Raw genomic sequence first — 25260 nt, 5'->3', positions numbered from 1 at the left:
CCTCCTGGTACAAACAGCATTCTCCCTCCTCCAGCTCATCAGAAGCCGTGGAGCGTGTGGGAGAGCCTGCCCTGTGTGCTCCCGAGGGAGAGCCCGCTGGAGACACCCGGCCGTGTGCTCTTTTCCTGATCCCTGCAACCGGTGAAGCATGTGCCCGGATTACCTAAGAAGGATCCTCCATAGGGGTATCCTCAGGCTGCGTTCCGTCCAGGGACCCAGAAGGGTGTGGAGGACGACATTGCATAACCAGAACCAGGTTCTGTCACAGTTTTTCCATGGATTGGGACAGAAACTGTGCCCATTCCGGTGGGCTGGGGGCCCTAGGCTCTGGGTTGCCGGTTTCGGCGGTGGTGGCAGGGGGGTCTTGGCGGGCTATAGGGGCACAGGATTCACAGAGAGAAGAGGTGTGTTTACGTGGTAGCTCAGCGTGGCAGGCAGTGCAGGCTGAATAATAGACTATGTGGGCCTTAGTACTCTTAGTGCCCTTAGATTTCTGCATGTTCCTAATAGGAGTATTCCAGGAGGGGGAAGCAATGCTCAGCAGAGCTACAATTGAAGCAAGCACCTCACCAGAATCAGCCGATGGCCCTGTCCTCCGGAAGGATTAAGCTCTATGAAGGTCTTCGCACGCTTTCCTGGGGGGGCGGGGCTTATTGTGGCCGCGGGGGCGGGGCTTAGCGCTAAAAGAGCAGGAAGATGAGTCAGTGTGCCCCCCCCTGCTGTGGGTAGTAAAAAAAAAAAACAAAAAAAAAAAACGGCGGGAAGGGAGCTTCTGATAGTTTTCCTCCCTCTCCCTACAGTCAGCACACAGCTTGTCACCGGTGGTTATCAGCTGGCTTTTCTGCTAGAGCAAATAAATAAACAGAGCAAATAAAACAGTGTGAGTCCCTGAGCCCTGGGCCCTCCCCCCTGCCACCAGAAATTATCTGCAAACAGCAGAACTTCCCCCTCCTCCAGCCAGCAAGCTAGAGAAAGTTAACACTGTTTGTGCAGGATCCTTGCTCCTTGCACATAATAAATACTGTAAATGTCCTGGGAGCCTTCCCTGCAGCGTCTTTTCTCCCTTTGTCTGGGAAACCAGTCAGGGGGGGGGGGGGGGAATCTCACCTTAAAACACTGCTTTCCAGGCAGTGAAAATAGCAGAGTCAGCTTGCTGTGTTGGTGTCATATTCAAGTCAGAGCCTGCAGAGAGGGGCTGAGGAATTGGGCTATAGGGGCATAGGCCTCTACCCTGGGCTTTGGAAAATCAGTGTCTGTGGAACCCGTCGTCCAGCCCAGGATCCAGCGTCGCAGGAGGGGGTACGTGGAGGCGACATTGCACGTTCCCGCCCGTTGATGGTAGTGGGAGATCGGTCCCAAAAGGAAACCGTCGCCCTCAAAAAATAAACCTTGAAAGGAAGTGCCTCCTACAGACACTAAGCTAAAACTGAGCTTGCCTGGCCCGGCCAGGGGGTGTATACTGCAGAGGAGGAGCTATGCTTTTGCATCTACTTAGTGTCCTCCTGTGGATAGGCAGCATAACACCCATGGTCCTGTGTCCCCCAATGAGGGCGTCAGAAATATAATATTGTGAGTGTGTGTGTATATATAATATTGTGAATGCATAAGTGTGTGCGCGCGCGCGCAATATTTATTATATATATATATATATATATATATATATATATATATATATATATATATATAATCTTAATTACTCACCGGTAATGGGATTTTCAATAGCCCATGACAGCACCACATGAGAGAGATAGGTTCCGCCCACATCAGGACAGGAAACCCACTGATAAAAAGGCGGTACCTCTCCTCCACATCAGTAGGTTTTCAGAGCCAGAGAGGACCAACAAAACACAAGAAACAGATTAATCAGACCACCACCCAAGGAAAAACACCCATAACTAACACTCCCCGAAGGGTGCCCACAACCAGTGAATAGGGGGGGAACTAAGGGTGCTGTCATGGGCTATTGAAAATCCCATTACCGGTGAGTAATTAAGATTTTTCCCTGCCGCCCATGACAGCACCACATGAGAGATTTAAATAGACCATCCACCTTAGGGAGGGACCACCGCCTGCAAGACCCGTCTCCCAAAGGAAAGGTCAGTTGTGGAGGACAAGTCCAGCCTATAGTGCCGAAAGAAAGTCCCAGGAGACGACCAAGTAGCCGCCCGACAGATCTGGTCAAGAGAGGCATCCGCCCTCTCCGCCCAAGACGTAGACATCGCTCTAGTGGAGTGCGCCCTTATGCCCGGAGGAGGAGTGGCGTCTTTAGCCGAGTACGCCAAACCGATGGCATCCCTGACCCATCTGGCCAAGGTAGCCTTAGAAGCCCCATGCCCCCTGGACTGCCCCTGAAAAGTGACAAACAGGACCTGAGACTTCCTCCATTCCCTAGTCCTATCTAGGTACGTGACTAAGGCCCTCCGGACATCCAACGTGTGTAACCTAGCCTCCTCCTCGTTCCGAGGGGGGTCACAGAGGGAAGGGAGCACGATCTCTTGGGACCTATGAAAAGGTGTAGAAACCTTGGGTAAGTAGAAGGGATCAGTCCGCAACACTACCCTATCATCCAGAATCTGGGTATAAGGGTGAACCACAGACAAGGCTTGGAGATCCCCCACCCGCCTGGCCGAGGTGAGTGCGACGAGGAGAAAAACCTTAAGGGACAGCAGTTTGAGAGGGACTTCCCCTAAGGGCTCAAACGGAGGCCCTGTGAGGGCATCCAACACTAAATTAAGGTCCCATGGGGGAACCCTGGGAGCCTGAACAGGCACAGACCTGGACTTAGATTTAATGAACCGGCAAATCCATTCATTCTGCGCCAGACTACAATGAAACAGTGCCCCTAAGGCCGATACCTGCACCTTGAGCGTACTGGTGGAGAGCCCCAATTCCAACCCCCTCTGGAGGAATTCTAGAATAGCCGAGATAGGAGGGGGGCCCTCCGCCCGAGCCCCCGACTGAAGGAGAAAGCGCTTCCAGACCCTACCGTAAATGGCCGTGGTGACCGCTTTCCTACTGCGAAGAAGAGTATCGATTAAGCAAGAGGAAAACCCCCGTCGAGCTAGCAGCCGCCGCTCAAACGCCAAGCCGTCAAATGGAGAGCCGGGTCGGGGGGGTGACGGACTGGGCCCTGGGACAGGAGATGAGGGGCGTCCGGGAGAACCCAAGGATCCACCAGAGACAGTGTCCGCAGCCAGTAAAACCACGCCCGTTTCGGCCAGAAGGGGGCGATGAGAATAACCTCTGCTCTGTCGGTCCGGATTTTCCGGAGAACCGAAGGCAACAGGATCAGGGGAGGAAAGGCGTACAGGAGGCCGTGAGACCAAGCCATCTGGAAGGCATCGAGGGCAACAGGATCGTCTCGGGGGTTGAGAGAGCAGAACCTGTCCACTTTCCGATTCGCCTTGGTAGCGAACAGGTCTAGAACAGGGACACCCCATAGAAGCGTGATCTTGCGAAAGACCTCCGGGTCCAAGGACCACTCCCCCTGACGGAGACAGTGCCGGCTGAGGAAGTCTGCCTCCTCGTTGTCCGTCCCCTTGATATGAAGAGCCGTCAAGGAGGAGAGATGTTGTTCGGCCAGCTGGAAGATGTGCATAGTCAGAGTCAGAAGGGAAGGGGATCTGGTGCCGCCCTGATGGTTGACGTACGCCACCGTCACCCTGTTGTCCGAAAGGATCCGAACATGGCGACCTCTCAAGAAGGGGAGGAACCCCTCTAGTGCCTTGAGAACCGCCATGAGCTCCCTGTAGTTGGAGGACTGTCTGACCAACTGAGCGTCCCAGGGACCCTGGAGCACCCGTTGGCGTAGATGGGCACCCCACCCCCAATGGCTGGCATCTGTGACTATTGTGTCCGTGACCGGGGAAAGCCAAGGAACCCCCATCCGGAGGTGAGAGGGGTCCTGCCACCAACCCAGGGAGTGCAAGGTGTCCGCAGACAGGGTCAATTGTTTCTCCAAACAGCCTCCAAACAGTCTCTGAAACTGAAGGACCTCCATCTGGAGGATTCTGGAACGCAGTTGGGCCCACCACACTCCTGGGATGCAAGAGGTAAGAGTCCCGACCAGCGACATAGCCTGCCGTAAGGACATGCTTGGGCAACTCCTTACGGAAGAGAGAAAGGACAAGATCCTGGCGACCTTGTCCTCTGGCAGGTGGCACAACTGTCTGGTAGAGTCCAAGACGAGACCCAGGAAGACTTGACACTGGAGAGGCTGGAGTCTGGACTTCTGCTGATTCACCACCCACCCCAGGCTTTCCAGGATGGAGATGACCCTGGTCACGTGAGCCGCACATAGAGACTCCGACTGACCCACTATCAGGAGGTCGTCCAGATACGGAATGATCAATATGTCCTGTTCCCTGACATGTGCCATGACCTCCGCGAGGACTTTGGTGAAGATCCGTGGGGCCATGGAAAGCCCGAATGGCAGCGCTGCGAATTGGAAGTGTCTCGGCCTCCCGGAGACGTGTAGTGCGAACCTGAGAAACCGCCGGTGAGACGGAAAAATAGGGATGTGATAATAGGCGTCCTTTAAGTCGAGGACCGCCATAAAACACTCTGGATACAACAACCTGACAGTTGACTTCATGGTCTCCATTTTGAAGGCTCGCTGCACCAGATGTAAATTCAAGTTCCTCAGGTTGAAGATGGTGCGGAAGGTGGAGTCCGGCTTCCGAACCAGAAAGAGAGTGGAGTAAAAGCCGTCCCCTTCTTGTTCTATGGGGACCTCCTGAACGACTTTCCTCGAGAGGAGAGTTAGCACTTCCACTTCCAAGGCCATCTGCCGCTCTGGGGACCGCAAGGATGTTATCATGAGAGACCCCCGAGGGGGTGAACGGAAGTCCAATTTTAACCCTTTCTCCACAATCTGAAGGAGCCACCTGTTGGAGGAGATTGCCTGCCATGCATGGAGGAAGAGGGACAGCCGACCCCCTACCTGATGATAGGCGTCATTGAGAGGGCTTGGGCTTATTATCGGAGTGCTTGCCAAAGAGAAAGCCCGAGGTAGTCTTTCTACGGTCCTTCCACTGATCTTGCGGTTTTTGAGACTTTTTTGCGAAAAACTGACGTCTCCGAAAGGGCCGGCTGCGAGAGGACGCCACCGGAAAAACTGGAAACCCCTGTTTCTTATCGGATGCCTTAGTGAGGAGGTCGTCCAGGCCAGAGCCAAAAAGATAGGCACCTTCACAAGGCATGCTGCATAGTCGCCCCTTGGATTGGACATCACCCTTCCAAGTTTTCAGCCAGAGGGCCCGACGCGCGGAATTGGAAAGCACCGCCGACCTGGCAAATAGTCTTAAAGAATCAACCGAGGCATCAGCCATAAAGGCAGCAGCACCCTGTATTAAGGGCAAGGACGAGATAATATCTTTCCTAGGAGTGTCATTGCGCAACTGGTCTTCCAACTGCTGAAGCCACACCATTAAAGACCGGGCAACACAGGCGCTGGTCACGGCCGGGCGCAAGCCACCTGCCGTAGACTCCCATGTACCTCTCAGAAAACCATCAGCCTTCCTATCCAGCTGATCCTTAAGGGACCCCAAGTCCTCAAACGGCAAGGTAGTGGAACGAGACGCCTTGGCAATAGCGACATCAATTTTTGGGGTTCTATCCCAAGAGGTAGACGCTTCCTCATCCACGGGGTACTTCCTTTTAAGGGAAGAGCTAAGATTCAACCTTTTGTCCACTTTTTTCCACTGGTCAGTAATGAGACTTTGAACCTTCTGGGGAATGGGAAACCCCTTACGCTTCCTGGAATCCAAGCCCCCAACATGACATCCTGGGTAGATTCGGGCCCCCTGGGGTCCACTATACCCATGGTCGAACGTACTGCCTTCACCAAAGGTCCGACGTCTGCTGTAGGAAAACAAGGGCGACCACCTTCATCGGAAGAGGAAGAGGAGCCAGAATCGGAGGGGGAGGATCCCGAGGATCCCGATGACCGAGAGCCCTGAGCCGAACCCGCCGAGGTATCGGGAGAAGACAGCTTATGATGACGGGACTTCTTGCGCCTCTTGCCCCCCTTAAGGGATTTAAGGGACTCCTGTACTTCCGCTCTGATAATGGAACGTAATTCAGATGAGAACCCCGGCCCCTCTTTGAGTAGGGTCTGTTGGATACAGCCTGCACACAGGGCCTTGGTGTAATCCGAAAACAGGGAGGATTGGCATATGGCACATTCCTTGTGACGCTGCTTGGAGGCACATTTTTTCGGTACCTAACAAGAGAGGGGACACGGAAACGGGGACTTAGAACATGGAAGACCACGAAGTCCACTCACCCCCACGACTCCAGGCAATACCGGATCAGGAGGCGGATTCTTATCACCCTTGGACCTCTTGGGACCCACCGACCGAACGCTGCCCGGACTGGATACAGCCTTCCGGGAACGATCCGCAGAGCCGCGTTCCGAGCCCCGCTGTGGCGACTCCTTGCGCTGCTCCTTGCTGCGGGGTGAATCTCCTGCCATAATGGTAACAATGGAGGAGAAAAAAACTCACCAGTCCCAAGCGCCGGTCACATTTGTCTCGTTACATGGGCGCCGCCATCTTGGATCCTAGTGCGCATGCGCACACCAGTCACTTCCTGGTCGCAATGCGCACGTCACCCTGGAATCGCGTCACTTCCGGTCGGAGCTTCCAGCTTCACTCCAGCGTGCTGCACAGCAGGGACAAGCCTTCCAGCGGCCGCCGTGAGTGCGCACATCCCTGGAGCGACGCCGGGCCGAGCTCCCGCTCCAGGCCCGCGCCTCACCGCCGCAGAGGTCTGAGACCGAGGGGGGGTGCATCCAGGCCCGAGCACCGGCTTCAGGTAAGTACCAGGCTTCCACACCGGGTCGGACCTGGGACAGCAATGGGTTGTCCATACCAGGACAGGAAACCAAACTGATGTGGAGGAGAGGTACCTTTTTATCAGTGGGTTTCCTGTCCTGATGTGGGCGGAACCTATCTCTCTCATGTGGTGCTGTCATGGGCGGCAGGGAAAATTATATATATATATATATATATATATATATATATATATATATATATATACACACAGTTAGGTCCAGAAATATTTGGACAGTGACACAAGTTTTGTTATTTTAGCTGTTTACAAAAACATGTTCAGAAATACAATTCTATATATAATATGGGCTGAAAGTGCACACTCCCAGCTGTAATATGAGAGTTTTCACATCCAAATCGGAGAAAGGGTTTAGGAATCATAGCTCTGTAATGCATAGTCTCCTCTTTTTCAAGGGACCAAAAGTAATTGGACAAGGGACTCTAAGGGCTGCAATTAACTCTGAAGGCGTCTCCCTCGTTAACCTGTAATCAATGAAGTAGTTAAAAGGTCTGGGGTTGATTACAGGTGTGTGGTTTTGCATTTGGAAGCTGTTGCTGTGACCAGACAACATGCGGTCTAAGGAACTCTCAATTGAGGTGAAGCAGAACATCCTGAGGCTGAAAAAAAAAGAAAAAATCCATCAGAGAGATAGCAGACATGCTTGGAGTAGCAAAATCAACAGTCGGGTACATTCTGAGAAAAAAGGAATTGATTGGTGAGCTTGGGAACTCAAAAAGGCCTGGGCGTCCACGGATGACAACAGTGGTGGATGATCGCCGCATACTTTCTTTGGTGAAGAAGAACCCGGTCACAACATCAACTGAACTCCAGAACACTCTCAGCGAAGTAGGTGTATCTGTCTCTAAGTCAACAGTAAAGAGAAGACTCCATGAAAGTAAATACAAAGGGTTCACATCTAGATGCAAACCATTCATCAATTCCAAAAATAGACAGGCCAGAGTTAAATTTGCTGAAAAACACCTCATGAAGCCAGCTCAGTTCTGGAAAAGTATTCTATGGACAGATGAGACAAAGATCAACCTGTACCAGAATGATGGGAAGAAAAAAGTTTGGAGAAGAAAGGGAACGGCACATGATCCAAGGCACACCACATCCTCTGTAAAACATGGTGGAGGCAACGTGATGGCATGGGCATGCATGGCTTTCAATGGCACTGGGTCACTTGTGTTTATAGATGACATAACAGCAGACAAGAGTAGCCGGATGAATTCTGAAGTATACCGGGATATACTTTCAGCCCAGATTCAGCCAAATGCCGCAAAGTTGATCGGACGGCGCTTCATAGTACAGATGGACAATGACCCCAAGCATACAGCCAAAGCTACCCTGGAGTTCATGAGTGCAAAAAAGTGGAATATTCTGCAATGGCCAAGTCAATCACCAGATCTTAACCCAATTGAGCATGCATTTCACTTGCTCAAATCCAGACTTAAGACGGAAAGACCCACAAACAAGCAAGACCTGAAGGCTGCGGCTGTAAAGGCCTGGCAAAGCATTAAGAAGGAGGAAACCCAGCGTTTGGTGATGTCCATGGGTTCCAGACTTAAGGCAGTGATTGCCTCCAAAGGATTCGCAACAAAATATTGAAAATAAAAATATTTTGTTTGGATTTGGTTTATTTGTCCAATTACTTTTGACCTCCTAAAATGTGGAGTAAAGAAATGTGTACAATTCCTACAATTTCTATCAGATATTTTTGTTCAAACCTTCAAATTAAACGTTACAATCTGCACTTGAATTCTGTTGTAGAAGTTTCATTTCAAATCCAATGTGATGGCATGCAGAGCCCAACTCGCGAAAATTGTGTCACTGTCCAAATATTTCTGGACCTAACTAATATATATATATATATATATATATATTATATATATACCCCGACATACACACATCACAGTTAATGATGATGACTATACAGCTCCTGTAACTCCATAACTGTATATTAGCTTACTAGAAGAAGTCTATACAAGAGAAGATAATCACAGCGTCTTCTAGCCATTAATGTGATGCATCATGTTATTTATAACAAAGCTTAGAGAAAATAAATGCAGGATGAAATTGAGGAATCAAGATGGGGACTGAGGAAAAGAAAGAGGAGGCTGAACTGCAGAGGTGTAATTACTCCTTACACAGGGGGGCGACAGAAGACAAATCAGGAAAAGGGTACAAAAAAAATAATCTGAAACGCTTACTATGATTGGCTGGCCACTGCTGTTCTTATCGGCTTCTTTCAGTTTCCGAATTTCTTTCTGAAGATGGACATCAGATGACACATAGTTTGATTTTTCAGCTGAAAGATTGCTTTTTACCAAACCCCTGTAATAATAATTATTATTAGCAATGTGCTTCCCAGGTTTCATAATAAATTAACTAACACTGTGCTGGATGTCAGCAGATTACCCTGACAGCCTTGGTAGAGAGGTGGCTGCGTATATATGGCTATCACAATCTGAGTGCAGGGAGAATTCCATAACTCACATCATGCTGCTCTCAGATGAAGAAGCAAAAACCTGCTGACAGATTCCCATTAAACGGGGTGAAAGCGTACTTGTAGCCTACACCCAGCCAAGAGATTAGAGGTCCCAGATGCCAGCCACCCACTGATTAACTTGTCTCACAAGCAACTGACTTCGGGAATGCCATGATACAGCCCTTTTCGACACATGCCACTTTTCTTGATTTATCAGACACAATGTGACCTTTCAGTAAGTAATGTTCTTCCACTTTATTCTGATCCGGTAACACCCGCGCACCATGACTGCCGCACAGCGATGTTAAATACAGTCTTAGCACTTACCCGATCTCCGCAGATGCAGCCATCTGGTCTGTCAGCTGCTTGCAGTCGCTGCCTAAAATACATTTCAACGGTCACACTAATTTAGCATTTTTGTTACTGTAGAGGCAAAGGACATTTTACAAACCTAGTCAATAAAAATAGAAAGAAAAAGAAAAAAACAACAGTATGAATCAGATATACTCCCCCGTATTTGGTATTACAACACAATGCAGTCCTCTCCATCAGTCCTTGTGCCTATACTAATATCCACACAGTTTCACCTTTTGCTTTTTTTTTTTGCCTACAGTGCCACCACAGGGTAAATTAAGTATTGCACAGTGTCCATTGAAATCAATGAATGAATGTCTGTTTAATGCACAACAGGTGCACCAGGGCAAAAAACACTCTTTGCTGCTGCTCCCTACTGTGGCCAATGATGGGGTTCCTAAAGAAAGGAAAAAAAACCTCCCAATAACATTCTTAATAAGGGTATGTGCACACATGGGTCTTGCTATCTATTCCTGCTGCTGTCTGCCTGCCTGTACAGGAATTACCGTTTATGACGCTGACAGTGGGAGGAAGGCCAGACAGACAGACAGGGGCGGGAATAGATTGCAAGACCCAACTCACGTATTCCCTTCCTGTTGCACCTGTCAATCAAATAGCAGTGCATTGCTGGAACTTTACTTACACATATATCTGAAATAAAACATCCAACCTCAGAACAAAAGGTATGCTTACATTCAGCATCCTAGCGCCAGTATAGCACTGGTTTTACTTTATATCTGAAAATCCTGCTGGTTGTTTCCCTTTAACCCCCTTCAGCCCCCGGGCACTTTCCCTTTTTGAGTTTTTTGTTTTTTGCTCCCCTTCTTCCGAGAGCCGTAACTTTTTTATTTTTCCGTCAATCTTGCCATATGAGGGCTTGTTTTTTGCAGGATAAGTTGTACTTTTAAAGGAAACCATAAGTTGTACCATATGGTGTACTGGAAAACAGCAAAAAAATTCCAACTGTGGAAAAACTGCAAAAAAAAAAAAAGTGTGATGACACAATAGTATTTGGGATGTTATATTCACGGTGTTCACTATATGGTAAAACTGATGTGTCGCTGTGATGTCTGAGGTCGGTACGAGTTTGTAGACACCAAACATGTATAGGTTTACTTGTATCTAAGGGGATGAAAAAAAAAAAAAAAAAATCACAAGCTTGTCCAATAAAAGTGGTGTACGTTTTGCGCCATTTTCCAAAACCAATAGAGTTCTCATTTTTTGGGATCTATGGCTCACTGACTGTTTATTTTTTGCATCTCGAGCTGACGTTTCTAATGGTACAATTTTTGCGCAAATGCTACGTTTTGATTACCTGTTATTGCATTTTGCGTAAAACTTGCGACAACCAAAAGAAGGGAATTTTGTTTACTTACCGTAAATTCCTTTTCTTCTAGCTCCAATTGGGAGACCCAGACAATTGGGTGTATAGCTACTGCCTCCGGAGGCCGCACAAAGTACTACACTTAAAAGTGTAAGGCCCCTCCCCTTCTGGCTATACACCCTCCCGTAGGAGTACGGATTCCTCAGTTTTAGTACCAAAGCAAGAAGGAGGAAAGCCAATAACAGTTTCAAAAAACAAATTCAATCCGATAACAAGATCGGAGAACTTAAGAAACAACATGAACAACATGTGCACCCGAAAAACGAAACCCTAAGAACAATAGGGCGGGTGCTGGGTCTCCCAATTGGAGCTAGAAGAAAAGGAATTTACGGTAAGTAAACAAAATTCCCTTCTTCTTTTTCGCTCCTAATTGGGAGACCCAGACAATTGGGACGTCCAAAAGCAGTCCCTGGGTGGGTAAAAAGATACCTCGTGATCGGGCTGTCAGGCAGCCCTTTCCTACAGGTGGGCCACCGCCGCCTGAAGGACCTGTCTACCTAGGCTGGCATCTGCCGAAGCGTAGGTATGCACTTGATAGTGTTTGGTAAACGTGTGCAGACTCGACCAGGTAGCCGCCTGGCACACCTGCTGAGCCGTAGCCTGATGTCGCAATGCCCAGGACGCACCCACGGCTCTGGTAGAATGGGCCTTCAGTCCAGATGGAATCGGAAGCCCAGCAGAACGGTATGTGTGAAGAATTGGTTCCTTGATCCACCGCGCCAGGGTGGATTTGGAAGCTTGCGATCCCTTATGCTGACCAGCGACTAGGACAAAGAGCGCATCAGAACGGCGCATAGGCGCCGTGCGAGAAATGTAAATCCTGAGTGCTCTCACCAGGTCCAACAGATGTAAACCTTTTTCAAATTGGTGAACTGGATGCGGACACAAAGATGGCAAAGTGATATCCTGATTGAGATGAAAGGAAGAAACCACCTTGGGAGAAAACTCTGGAATTGGACGCAGTACTACCTTGTCTTGGTGAAACACCAGGAAGGGAGATTTGCAAGATAACGCCGCTAGCTCGGACACTCTACGAAGAGACGTGACCGCCACAAGAAAAACCACTTTTTGTGAAAGCCGAGAAAGGGAAACCTCTTTCAAAGGCTCGAAAGGCGGCTTCTGGAGAGTAATGAGAACCTTGTTTAGATCCCAGGGTTCCAATGGCCGTCTGTAAGGAGGAACGATATGACAAACTCCTTGGAGAAACGTGCGTACTTTAGAAAGCCGTGCCAAGCGCTTCTGAAAGAATACGGATAGCGCGGAGACTTGACCCTTAAGAGAGCTAAGCGACAAACCTTTTTCCAACCCAGACTGCAGGAAGGAAAGAAAAATTGGCAATGCAAATGGCCAGGGAGAAACCCTCTGAGCCGAGCACCAAGCTAAGAATATCTTCCACGTTCTGTGATAGATCTTAGCTGAGGATGGTTTTCTAGCCTGTCTCATCGTGGCAACTACTTCATGAGATAAACCTGAGGCCGCTAGGATCCAGGACTCAATGGCCACACAGTCAGGTTCAGGGCCGCAGAATTCAGATGGAAAAACGGCCCTTGAGACAGCAAATCTGGACGGTCTGGTAGTGCCCATGGTTGGCCTACCGTGAGATGCCACAGATCCGGGTACCACGACCTTCTTGGCCAGTCTGGAGCGACGAGAATGGCTCGATGGCAGTCGGACCTGATTTTCCGGAGAACTCTGGGCAACAATGCTAGAGGTGGGAACACATAGGGTAGTCGGAATTGCGACCAATCCTGAACCAAGGCGTCTGCCGCCAGCGCTCGGTGATCGTGAGACCGTGCCATGAAAACTGGGACCTTGTTGTTGTGCCGTGACGCCATCAGATCGACGTCCGGCGTCCCCCAGCGGCAACAGATCTGCTGAAACACGTCCGGGTGAAGGGACCATTCCCCTGCGTCCATGCCCTGGCGACTGAGAAAGTCTGCTTCCCAGTTTTCCACGCCTGGGATGTGAACTGCGGATATGGTGGACGCTTTGCTTTCCACCCACGTCAAAATCCGCCGGACTTCTTGAAAGGCTTGGCGACTGCGTGTTCCCCCTTGGTGGTTGATGTACGCCACCGCCGTGGAATTGTCCGACTGAATCCGAATCTGCTTGCCTTCCAGCCATTGTTGGAAGGCTCGCAGAGCAAGATAGACTGCTCTGATTTCCAGAACATTGATCTGCAGGGTGGACTCTTCCTGAGTCCACGTCCCCTGAGCCCTGTGGTGGAGAAACACCGCTCCCCACCCTGATAGGCTCGCATCCGTCGTGACCACTGCCCAGGATGGGGGTAGGAACGACTTTCCCTGTGACAATGAGGTGGGGAGAAGCCACCAACGTAGAGAGTCCTTGGCAGTCTGAGAGAGGGAGACAGTCCTGTCGAGGGACGTCGATTTCCCATCCCATTGGCGTAGAATGTCCCATTGTAGAGGGCGCAGATGAAACTGCGCGAACGGGACCGCCTCCATTGCTGCTACCATCTTTCCTAGGAAATGCATGAGGCGCCTCAGTGAGTGCGACTGGCTCTGAAGGAGAGATTGCACTCCTGTCCGCAGCGAACACTGCTTGTCCAGTGGAAGCTTCACGATCGCTGAGAGAGTATGAAACTCCATGCCAAGATAAGTCAGTGATTGGGTCGGGGTTAGATGAGACTTTGGAAAGTTGATAATCCACCCGAAACTCTGGAGAGTGTCTAGTGCCACTTTCAGACTGTGTTGGCATGCCTCTTGAGAGGGTGCCTTTATAAGCAGGTCGTCTAGATACGGGATGACCGAGTGACCTTGCGAGTGCAGGACAGCTACTACTGCTGCCATGACCTTGGTGAAGACCCGGGGGGCTGTTGCCAGACCGAAAGGTAACGCTACGAACTGCAGGTGTTCGTCGTGTATGACGAAGCGTAGGAAACGCTGATGCTCTGGCGCAATCGGCACGTGGAGATACGCATCTTTGATGTCTATTGATGCTAGAAAATCTCCTTGAGACATTGAGGCTATGACGGAGCGTAGGGATTCCATCCGGAACCTCCTGACTTTTACGTGTCTGTTGAGCAACTTTAGATCCAGGACGGGTCGATACGATCCGTCCTTTTTTGGGACCACAAACAGATTGGAGTAAAAACCGTGACCTTGTTCCTGAAGAGGGACGGAGGTCACCACTCCTTCCGCCTTTAGAGCGGCCACCGCCTGCAACAGAGCATCGGCTCGGTCTGGTGGTGGAGAAGTTCTGAAGAAACGAGTTGGCGGACGAGAACTGAACTCTATCCTGTACCCGTGAGACAGAATATCCCTCACCCAACGGTCTTTGACGCGTGACAGCCAAATGTCGCCAAAGTGGGAAAGCCTCCCACCGACCGAGGGTGTGGGAATCGGAGACTGCAAGTCATGAGGACGCCGTCTTGGCAACGGTTCCTCCGGCTGTCTTTTTTGGGCGTGACTGAGACCTCCAAGAATCTGAGCGTCTCTGATCTTTTTGAGTCTTTTTTGACGAGGAAAATTGGGACCTGCCCGGTCCTCGAAAGGACCGATAACCAGACTGACCCCTCCTCTGTTGGGGTTTGTTTTGTCTGTGTTGCGGTAAGGATGAGTCCTTACCCTTGGAGTGTTTGATGATTTCATCCAAACGCTCTCCAAACAATCGGTCACGAGAAAAAGGCAAATTGGTTAAGCACTTCTTGGAATGAGAATCTGCCTTCCAATGTCTCAACCACAGGGCCCTACGCAAAACAACGGAGTTGGCTGACGCCACTGCCGTACGGCTTGTAGCGTCAAGAACAGCATTAATCGCGTACGACGCGAATGCCGCCATTTGCGAGGTCAATGGTGCTACCTGCGGGGCAAATGCACGTGTGACTGAGTCGACTTGCACAAGCCCGGCTGAGATAGCTTGGAGTGCCCATACGGCAGCAAAAGATGGCGCTAACGACGCTCCAATAGCTTCATAGATGGATTTCAGCCAGAGCTCCATCTGCCTGTCAGTGGCATCTTTAAGTGCCGCTCCATCTTCAACTGCAACCAAGGATCTAGCTGCAAGCCTGGAAATTGGAGGATCCACTTTTGGACACTGGGTCCAACCCTTGACCACCTCAGGGGGAAAAGGATAGCGTGTATCTTTAAGCCGTTTAGAAAAACGCCTTTCCGGATAAGCGTGGGGTTTCTGGATTGCGTCTCTAAAGTCAGCGTGGTCCAGAAAAGTGCTTAATGTACGCTTGGGATATCTGAAATGGATTCTCTCGTGCTGCGAAGCTGACTCCTCTACAAGAGGAGCTGGTGGAGAAATATTTAACATCTTATTGATGGATGCTATAAGATCATTAACTATGGCGTCACCATCTGGTGTATCTAGATTGAGAGCGGTCCCAGGATCAGAATCCTGATCAGTTACGTCCGCCTCATCACCCATAGATTCATCTCGCTGGGATCCTGACCATTGAGATGAATGTGAAGGCCCCTCATAGCGAGCCCGCTTAGGTTGCCTGGGACCATCGTCCGAGTCAGAGTCTTCACCCTGAGGTGTATGTGCCCGTCCCGGAGCTTGGAAGTAATTCAGCTGAGGGGGACCAGGGGGCAATGATTGCACAGTGTCCGTGGCCTGAAGTACAGGCCTAGCCCGCAATGTGTCAAGAATTTGTGACATAGTGAGAGACATTCTGTCAGCAAAAGCTGTAAACTCAGTTCCTGTCACTTGGACAGCATTCACAGGTGGTACACCCTGGGTCACGTCCAGCAGAGGTCCCGGCTGTGCAAGTGCCACAGGGGCCGAGCACTGCACACAATGGGGGTCATTGGAGCCTGCCGGTAGAAAAGTCCCACATGCGGTACAGGAAGCATATAATGTCTGTGCCTTGGCACCCTTGCGTTTTGTGGACGACATGCTGTTGGCTCTCTGCAATGTGAGAGAGTCTATAGCCAAAAGGCGACCAGCGCTATGCAGTACAAAGTATTTGCAGGAACAAAATACTAAGATTACTACTGGCACAAGAGGGGGTGAGCCCTGAGGGCTGCTTACCGCCCGCTGAATAGCGGGTAAGAGGCGCAGAATTCCTTGTCTGGGTCTCCCCGGCTCCCCTCTGCAGCTCAGCGTGTCAGCAGGAATGGCTGCCGGCGTCTGTGGAGAGGGGCGGCCCGTGGGAGTTCCCAAACAAAAGTGCGGGAAACAGTGTCCCCTCTGTGCCTATTGTGAGGGCTGGAGTATGTAAAAACGACTCCAGCCCTCCGCGCTGATGCACTGACCAGCGTCCCGCCCCTCTCCTGACTGGCAGGTCTGGGGGCGGGAACGAACGGAACCAGGCCGCAAAAGCCGGGGACTCGAGTTATCAGCGCGGCCGCCGTAAAAGCGCGGCCCGCGCTGAAGTCCCCGGCGCACCACAAGTGCCAGCCGCGCCGCAGTCCCAGCGGCCGGCGCGACCGTTCCCCAAAAGTGTGCCCGCTTCAGCGAAGCTGAAATGAGGCCATGGCACAAGCGCCGCAGCGCTGATGTCCCCGGCGCACTACAACACCCAGCATGCTGCGGTGTGAGCGCGAAATGCACGGGGACACAGAGTACCTTGAGGAAGCAGGGCCATGTCCCTGATGTACTCCGCTCCAATCCAGCATCTTCTCCAGGGGCTGTAGATGGAGCACGGTCTCAGTGCCTGGAGACCAGTAAATCCCACTTCACCCAGAGCCCTGTAAAAAGGGATGGGGAAGGAATCAGCATGTGGGCTCCAGCCTCCGTACCCGCAATGGGTACCTCAACCTTACAAACACCTCCGACATACAGTGGGGTGAGAAGGGAGCATGCTGGGGGCCCTGTATGGGCCCTCTTTTCTTCCATCCGACATAGTCAGCAGCTGCTGCTGACTAAAAACAATGGAGCTATGCGTGCGTGTGTGACCTCCTTCGCACAAAGCTAAAACTGAGGAATCCGTACTCCTACGGGAGGGTGTATAGCCAGAAGGGGAGGGGCCTTACACTTTTAAGTGTAGTACTTTGTGCGGCCTCCGGAGGCAGTAGCTATACACCCAATTGTCTGGGTCTCCCAATTAGGAGCGAAAAAGAAAAAGAGAATTTTGTTTACTTACCGTAAATTCTTTTTCTTATAGTTCCGTAATGGGAGACCCAGACCATGAGACCCAGACCATGGGTGTATAGCTTCTGCCTCCGGAGGACACACAAAGTACTACACTAAAAAGTGTAGCCCCTCCCTCTGAGCATATACACCCCCTGGATAACCAAATATAGCCAGTTTAGTGCAAAAGCTGAAGGAGAGTAGCCACCCACAAGTAGAGATAGAGCAAGAACCGGAACAACCGGAGCCTCTGTCTATAACAACAGCCGGTGATAACACGCGGAACAAGAAACTGCCAACAGGCAACAGGGAGGGTGCTGGGTCTCCCATTACGGAACTATAAGAAAAAGAATTTACGGCAAGTAAACAAAATTCTCTTTTTCTTCATCGTTCCTTATGGGAGACCCAGACCATGGAACGTCTCAAAGCAGTCCATGGGTGGGAATAAACAGAAAACTGAGAAGTAGGCGAAACCTAACTTCGCAAATGGGCGACAGCCGCCTGAAGAGTGCGCCTGCCCAAGCTCGCATCTGCCGAAGCATGAGCATGCACTTGGTAGTGCTTCGAAAAGGCATGCAGACTAGTCCAAGTGGCAGTCTGACAGACCTGCTAAGCCGTAGCCTGGTGCCTGAAACCGAAGAGGCACCGACAGCTCTGGTCGAGTGTGCCTTGATCCCCGGAGGGGGAGGCACTCGAGTACACTGGTAGGCATCGGAAATGGCCGACCCAATCCAACGAGCTAGGGTCGGCTTAGAAGCCGAGAGGCCCTTACGCCGACCTATGGTCAGCACAAAAAGAGGTGCACTGCCTAAGAACAGCGGTGCGAGACACAGATCCGGAGCGCCCGCACCAGATTCAGAGTATGCAACGCTTTTTCAAAGCGATGAACAGGAGCCGGACGAAAGGAAGGCAGGGAAATGTCCTGGTTAAGGTGGAAGGAGAAACCACCTTAGGGAGGAAGTCCGGAGTCGGACGGAGAACCACCTTGTTTTGATGAAAAACCAAAAAAGGTGACTCCGAAGAGAGTGCAGCCAAATCAGCGACTCTCCTGAGGGAAGTTATGGCCACTAGAAAGACCACTTTCTGTTAAAGACGAGACAAAGAAACCTCCCTAAGAGGCTCAAAGGGGGGTTTCTGGAAGCCGTAAGGACCAGAATAAGGTCCCAGGGATCCAAAGACCGCCAGTAAGGCGGCATGATGTGAGATGCGCCCTGTATGAAAAAGCGCACCTGAGCCAGCCGGGCGATACGCCGCTGGAACAACACTGGCCGAGCCGAGACCTGTCCCTTGAGGGAACTGAGGGATAGTCCTAGCGCAGACCGGACTGTAGAAGGGACAGGAGGGTCGGCAAGGAAAAAAGGCCAAGAAGCATGGCCGGAAGGGTGACACCAGGACAGGAAAATTCTCCAGGTCCTGTGATAGATTTTGGCCAAGGAATACTTCCGAGCCCGAGTCATAGTGGAGATGACTTCAGGAGGGATACCAGAAGTCGTCAAGATCCAGGACTCAAGGGCCACGCCGTCAATCTGAGAGCCGCAGAATTCTGGCGGAAAGACGGACCTTGTTAAAGAAGGTCTGGACGGTCCAGGAGATGCCACAGCACCTCAACGGACATATGGAGCAGGTCAGGGTACCAAGCTCTCCTGGGCCAGTCTGGAGCAATGAGAATGACCCGACGGCCCTCCATTCTGATCTTGCGCAGGACTCTGGGCAAGAGCTAGAGGGGGAAACACGTAAGACAGACGAAACTGGGACCAATCTTGAACCAGCGCGTCTGCTGCAAAGGCCTGAGGATTGTGGGAGCGAAGATCCACTTCCGGAGTGCCCCAAGTGCGGCAGATTGACCGAAACACTGCCGGATGCAGAGCCCACTCGCCGCTGTCCACGGTTTGACGGCTGAGATAATCTTCCTCCCAGTTTTCCACGCCTGGGTTGTGGATTGCGGATGTGGTGGACCTGGAATCCTCCGTCCACTGAAGGATGCGTTGAACCTCCAACGTTGCCAGGCGGCTTAGTGTCACGCCCTGGTGGTTGATGTAGGCAACCGCTGTGGCGTTGTCTGACTGGACTGGAATGTGCTTGCCCGCCAACTTGGTGAAAGGTCAAGAGAGCTAGAAGCACAGCTCTGATTTCCAGCACATTGATCGAGAGGGCTGATTCGGACGGAGTCCAAGTGCCCTGCGCTCTGTGGTGGGGATATACTGCTCCCCAGCCGGATAGACTGGCATCCGTGGTGAGGATCACCCAGGACGGGGCCAGGAAGGAGCGTCCCTGAAGAGAGAGGGGCCGAAGCCACCACTGAAGGGAGCCCCTGGTCTGTGGCGACAGAGCCACTAACCTGTGCAAGGAAACCGCTTCCATTGACGCCACCATCTGACCCAGCACCTGCATTAGGTGCCTGATGGAATGACGGCGGGGCCTCAGCAAAGAGCGCACCGCTAGTGAAGGGACTGCTGTTTAACTAAGGGCAGCTTCACAAGTGCCGGCAGTCTTGAATTGCATCCCTAGGTACGTGAGCTTTTGGGTCGGAGTCAGAGTGGACTTGGGAAAAAGACAAGCCACCCGACTTGGACCAGAGTGGCGAGAGTGAGCAAAGCACTCCGCTGACGGTCTGCACTGGATGAAGCCTTGACTAGAAGGCCGTCCAGGAAAAAGGGGTGCCAACCCTTGGAGGTGCAGAACCGCAACCACAGCTGCCATGACTCTGATGAATACTCGAGGGGCCGTGGCTAACCCGAAGGGAAGAGCCACGAATCGGAAATGTTCCTCTCTGATTGCAAAACGTCGCCAACGCTGGTGTGAAACTGCAATTGGCACATGCAGATAGACATCTCTGATGTCGAGGATGCAAGGAATCTCCTTGCCGCACCTGAATATGCTTGTTGAGAAGCCTGAGATCCAGGATGGGCCGGAAGGAACCGTCCCTTTAGGGGACTAGGAAGAGATTTGAGTAGAAACCTCTGAACCGTTCCCAGGCGGGAACCGGTACAATTACTCCGTTGGCCTGCAAGGATGCCACGGCCTGAGAGAAGGCGGCGGCCTTGAAGCAGGGGGGAGTTGACAGAAAAAATCTGTTTGGCGGGCTGGATAGAATTCTATCCTGTAGCCATGGGAGATGATATCCCGCACCCACTGATCGGAGACGTGTTGAAACCACATGTCGCCAAGCGGGAGAGTCTGCCACCGACCAAGGATGTTGCTGGCGCGGCCAGATAGTCAAGAGGAGGCTGCCTTAGCGGCAGCAGCTCCTGCGGTCTTCTGAGGACGCGGCTTCGTGCGCCAGTTGGGTTTTTGGTCCTTGGCTGAGTTAGTGGACGAGGCCGAGGGCTTAGAGAACGACCAGTTGGAGGAACGAAAGGAACGAAACCTCGACTGGTTCCTGCCCTGGACAGGTTCCTGGATTTGGTTTGTGGCATGGAAGTACTCTTCCCGCCAGTAGCTTCCTGAAAAATTTCATCCAGTTGTTCACCGAACAGCCTGGGCCCAGCAAACGGGAGCCCAGCAAGGTACTTCTTTGAAGAAGCGTCTGCCTTCCACTCTCGAAGCCACAAGATCCTGTGGATAGCGAGAGAATTGTCCGAAGCCACCACAGTGCGGAGCCTCCAGCATGGCAGACATGGCATAGGATGAAAAGGCTGAAGCCTGGAAGTTAAGGCAACCATCTCGGGCATAGAGTCCCTGTGAGGGAATGCATCTCCTCTAGAGAAGCAGAGATGGCTTTGAAAGCCCACACTGCTGCAAAAGATGGGGAGAACGAGGCCCCTGCCGCCTCATATACAGATTTTGCCAGAAGGTCAACCTGGCGGTCAGTGGAATCCTTAAGAGAGTTGCCATCAGCCACTGATACAACTGTCCGGGCTGAGAGTCTAGACACCGGAGGGTCTACCTTTGGTGAATGAGCCCACTCCTTGACAACCTCTGGTGGACACGGAAAACGGTCATCAGAACCACGCTTTGGGAAGCGTCTGTCAGGACAGGCTCTGGGCTTGGTCACAGTGGCCTGAAAACTGGAGTGGTTAAGGAACACACTCCTTGTTCTCTTAGGCAAGGTATACTGATGCTTTTCTGCCAGAGAGGGGAGCTCCCCTGATACAGGCGGATTGAGGTCCAGTACAAAGAAGGGAATTTTGTTTACTTACCGTAAATTCCTTTTCTTCTAGCTCCAATTGGGAGACCCAGACAATTGGGTGTATAGGCTATGCCTCCGGAGGCCGCACAAAGTATTACACTTAAAAGTGTTAAGCCCCTCCCCTTCTGCCTATACACCCCCCGTGCTCCCACGGGCTCCTCAGTTTTGGTGCAAAAGCAAGAAGGAGGAAAAGAATTAAAAACTGGTTTAAAGTAACTTCAATCCGAAGGAATATCGGAGAACTGAAACCATTCAACATGAACAACATGTGTACACAAAAAAACAGGGGCGGGCGCTGGGTCTCCCAATTGGAGCTAGAAGAAAAGGAATTTACAGTAAGTAAACAAAATTCCCTTCTTCTTTGTCGCTCCATTGGGAGACCCAGACAATTGGGACGTCCAAAAGCAGTCCCTGGGTGGGTAAAATAATACCTTGTAAGAGAGCCGTAAAACGGCCTCTTCCTACAGGTGGGCAACCGCCGCCTGAAGGACTCGTCTACCTAGGCTGGCATCCGCCGAAGCATAGGTATGCACCTGATAGTGTTTCGTGAAAGTGTGCAGGCTCGACCAGGTAGCCGCCTGACACACCTGCTGAGCCGTAGCCTGGTGCCTCAAAGCCCAGGACGCGCCCACGGCTCTGGTAGAATGGGCCTTCAGCCCTGAGGGAACCGGAAGCCCAGCCGAACGGTAGGCTTCGAGAATTGGCTCCTTGATCCACCGAGCCAAGGTTGATTTGGAAGCCTGTGACCCGTTACGCTGGCCAGCGACAAGGACAAAGAGTGCATCCGAGCGGCGCAGGGGCGCCGTACGAGAAATGTAGAGTCTGAGTGCTCTCACCAGATCTAACAAGTGCAACTCCTTTTCACATTGGTGAACTGGATGAGGACAAAAAGAAGGTAAGGAGATATCCTGATTGAGATGAAAGGGGGATACCACCTTAGGGAGAAATTCCGGAACCGGACGCAGAACCACCTTGTCCTGGTTAAAAACGAGGAAAGGGGCTTTGCATGACAGCGCTGCTAGCTCAGACACTCTCCGAAGTGAAGTGACTGCTACTAGAAAAACCACTTTCTGCGAAAGGCGTGAGAGAGAAATATCTCTCATTGGCTCGAATGGTGGTTTCTGAAGAACCAGCAGCACCCTGTTCAGATCCCAGGGTTCTAACGGCCGCTTGTAAGGAGGAACGATGTGACAAACCCCCTGCAGGAACGTGCGTACCTGTGGAAGTCTGGCTAGGCGCTTCTGGAAAAACACAGAGAGCGCTGAGACTTGTCCCTTAAGGGAGCCGAGCGACAAACCCTTTTCCAGTCCAGATTGAAGGAAGGACAGAAAAGTGGGCAAGGCAAAAGGCCAGGGAGAAAAACCCTGAGCAGAGCACCACGACAGGAAAATTTTTCACGTCCTGTGGTAGATCTTGGCGGACGTTGGTTTCCTAGCCTGTCTCATAGTGGCAATGACGTCTTGAGATAACCCTGAAGACGCTAGGATCCAGGACTCAATGGCCACACAGTCAGGTTGAGGGCCGCAGAATTCAGATGGAAAAACGGCCCTTGAGATAGCAAGTCTGGTCGGTCTGGTAGTGCCCACGGTTGGCCGACCGTGAGATGCCACAGATCCGGGTACCACGACCGCCTCGGCCAGTCTGGAGCGACGAGGATGACGCGGCGGCAGTCGGCCCTGATCTTGCGTAACACTCTGGGCAACAGTGCCAGCGGAGGAAACACATAAGGGAGCTGAAACTGCGACCAATCCTGAACTAAGGCGTCTGCCGCCAGAGCTCTGGGATCTTGAGACCGTGCCATGAACACCGGTACCTTGTTGTTGTGCCGGGACGCCATGAGGTCGACGTCCGGCACCCCCCAGCGGCAACAGATCTCCTGAAACACGTCCGGGTGAAGGGACCATTCCCCTGCGTCCATGCCCTGGCGACTGAGATAGTCTGCTTCCCAGTTTTCCACGCCTGGAATGTGAACTGCAGAGATGGTGGAGGCCGTGGCTTCCACCCACATCAAAATCCGCCGGACTTCCTGGAAGGCTTGCCGACTGCGTGTGCCGCCTTGGTGATTGATGTATGCCACCGCCGTGGAATTGTCCGACTGAATTCTGATCTGCTTGCCCTCCAGCCACTGCTGGAACGCCTTCAGGGCAAGATACACTGCCCGTATTTCCAGAACATTGATCTGAAGCGAGGACTCTTGCTGGGTCCACGTACCCTGAGCCCTGTGGTGGAGAAAAACCGCTCCCCACCCTGACAGACTCGCGTCCGTCGTGACCACCTCCCAGGATGGGGGTAGGAAGGATTTCCCCTTCGATAATGAAGTGGGAAGAAGCCACTACCGAAGGGAAGCTTTGGTCGCCTGAGAGAGGGAGACGTTCCTGTCGAGGGACGTCGGCTTCCTGTCCCATTTGCGTAGGATGTCCCATTGAAGTGGACGCAGGTGAAACTGCGCGAACGGAACTGCCTCCATTGCTGCCACCATCTTCCCCAGGAAGTGCATGAGGCGCCTCAAGGGGTGTGACTGGCCTTGAAGGAGAGATTGTACCCCTGTCTGTAGTGACCGCTGCTTGATCAGTGGAAGCTTCACTATCGCTGAGAGGGTATGAAACTCCATGCCAAGATATGTCAGCGATTGGGCCGGTGTCAGATTTGACTTTGGAAAATTGATGATCCACCCGAAACTCTGGAGAGTCTCCAGGGTAGCGTCGAGGCTGTGTTGGCATGCCTTTAGAGAGGGTGCCTTGATCAACAGATCGTCCAAGTACGGGATCACCGAGTGACCCTGAGAGTGGAGGACCGCTACTACAGTAGCCATCACCTTGGTGAAAACCCGTGGGGCTGTTGCCAGGCCGAACGGCAGTGCCACGAACTGCAGGTGTTCGTTTTCTATGGCGAAGCGCAAGAAGCGCTGGTGCTCTGGAGCAATCGGTACGTGGAGATATGCATCCTTGATATCGATCGATGCAAGGAAATCTCCTTGGGACATTGAGGCGATGACGGAGCGGAGGGATTCCATCCGGAACCGCCTGGTCTTTACGTGTTTGTTGAGAAGTTTCAGGTCCAGGACAGGACGGAAAGACCCGTCCTTCTTTGGGACCACAAACAAGTTGGAGTAAAAACCGTGACCCTGTTGCTGAATAGGAACAGGGACCACCACTCCTTCTGCCTTCAGAGTGCCCAGCGCCTGCAGAAGAGCCTCGGCTCGCTCGGGAGGCGGGGATGACCTGAAGAATCGAGTCGGGGGACGAGAGGTGAACTCTATCTTGTAACCGTGAGACAGAATGTCTCTCACCCAACGGTCTTTTACCCGTGGCAGCCAGGTGTCGCAAAAGCGGGAGAGCCTGCCACCGACCGAAAATGCGGAGTGGGGAGGCCGAAAGTCATGAGGAAGCCGCTTTGGTAGCGGCACCTCCGGTGGTTTTTTTGGGACGTGATTTAGACCGCCATGCATCAGAGTTCCTTTGATCTTTCTGAGGCCTTGTGGACGAGGAGAATTGGGACCTGCCCGCGCCCCGAAAGGACCGAAAACTCGACTGCCCCCTCCTCTGTTGGGGTATTTTCGGTTTGGGCTGGGGTAAGGATGTATCCTTTCCCTTGGATTGTTTGATGATTTCATCCAAACGCTCGCCAAACAATCGGTTGGCAGAAATTGGCAAACTGGTTAAGCGCTTTTTGGAAACAGAATCTGCCTTCCATTCCTGTAGCCACAAGGCCCTGCGGAGTACCACCGAATTGGCGGCTGCAACCGCCGTACGGCTCGCAGAGTCCAGAACAGCATTAATAGCGTAAGACGCAAATGCCGAAGTCTGTGTGGTTATGGACGCCACCTGTGGCGCGGACGTGCGTGTGGCTGCGTCGATTTGCGCTTGACCTGCTGAGATAGCTTGCAGCGCCCATACGGCTGCGAATGCTGGGGCAAAAGAAGCGCCGATAGCTTCATAGATGGATTTCAACCAGAGCTCCATCTGCCTGTCAGTGGCATCTTTGAGTGAAGCCCCGTCTTCCACTGCAAGTATGGATCTAGCTGCCAGT

General features: G+C 51.9%; 1 protein-coding gene across 1 annotated transcript in view; it reads right to left on the bottom strand.

Moving 5' to 3' along the window:
* The window catches only part of ESCO1 (establishment of sister chromatid cohesion N-acetyltransferase 1), a 108649-nt gene that overhangs the window by 65721 nt on the left and 17668 nt on the right, over positions 1 to 25260 (bottom strand). Inside the window, exons 4-5 of the mRNA XM_075314465.1 lie at positions 9650 to 9701; positions 9045 to 9168 (exon numbers count right to left, since the gene is read on the bottom strand). Coding sequence (XP_075170580.1) covers positions 9045 to 9168; positions 9650 to 9701 — 176 coding nt within the window. The remainder of the gene's footprint in view (positions 1 to 9044; positions 9169 to 9649; positions 9702 to 25260) is intronic.

The sequence above is a fragment of the Anomaloglossus baeobatrachus genome, chromosome 6 (genome assembly GCF_048569485.1).
Source record: "Anomaloglossus baeobatrachus isolate aAnoBae1 chromosome 6, aAnoBae1.hap1, whole genome shotgun sequence".
Taxonomy (NCBI): Eukaryota; Metazoa; Chordata; class Amphibia; order Anura; family Aromobatidae; genus Anomaloglossus; species Anomaloglossus baeobatrachus.
Note: the sequence above shows the minus strand (reverse complement) of the source record. Positions and strands in the feature narration are given on the sequence as shown.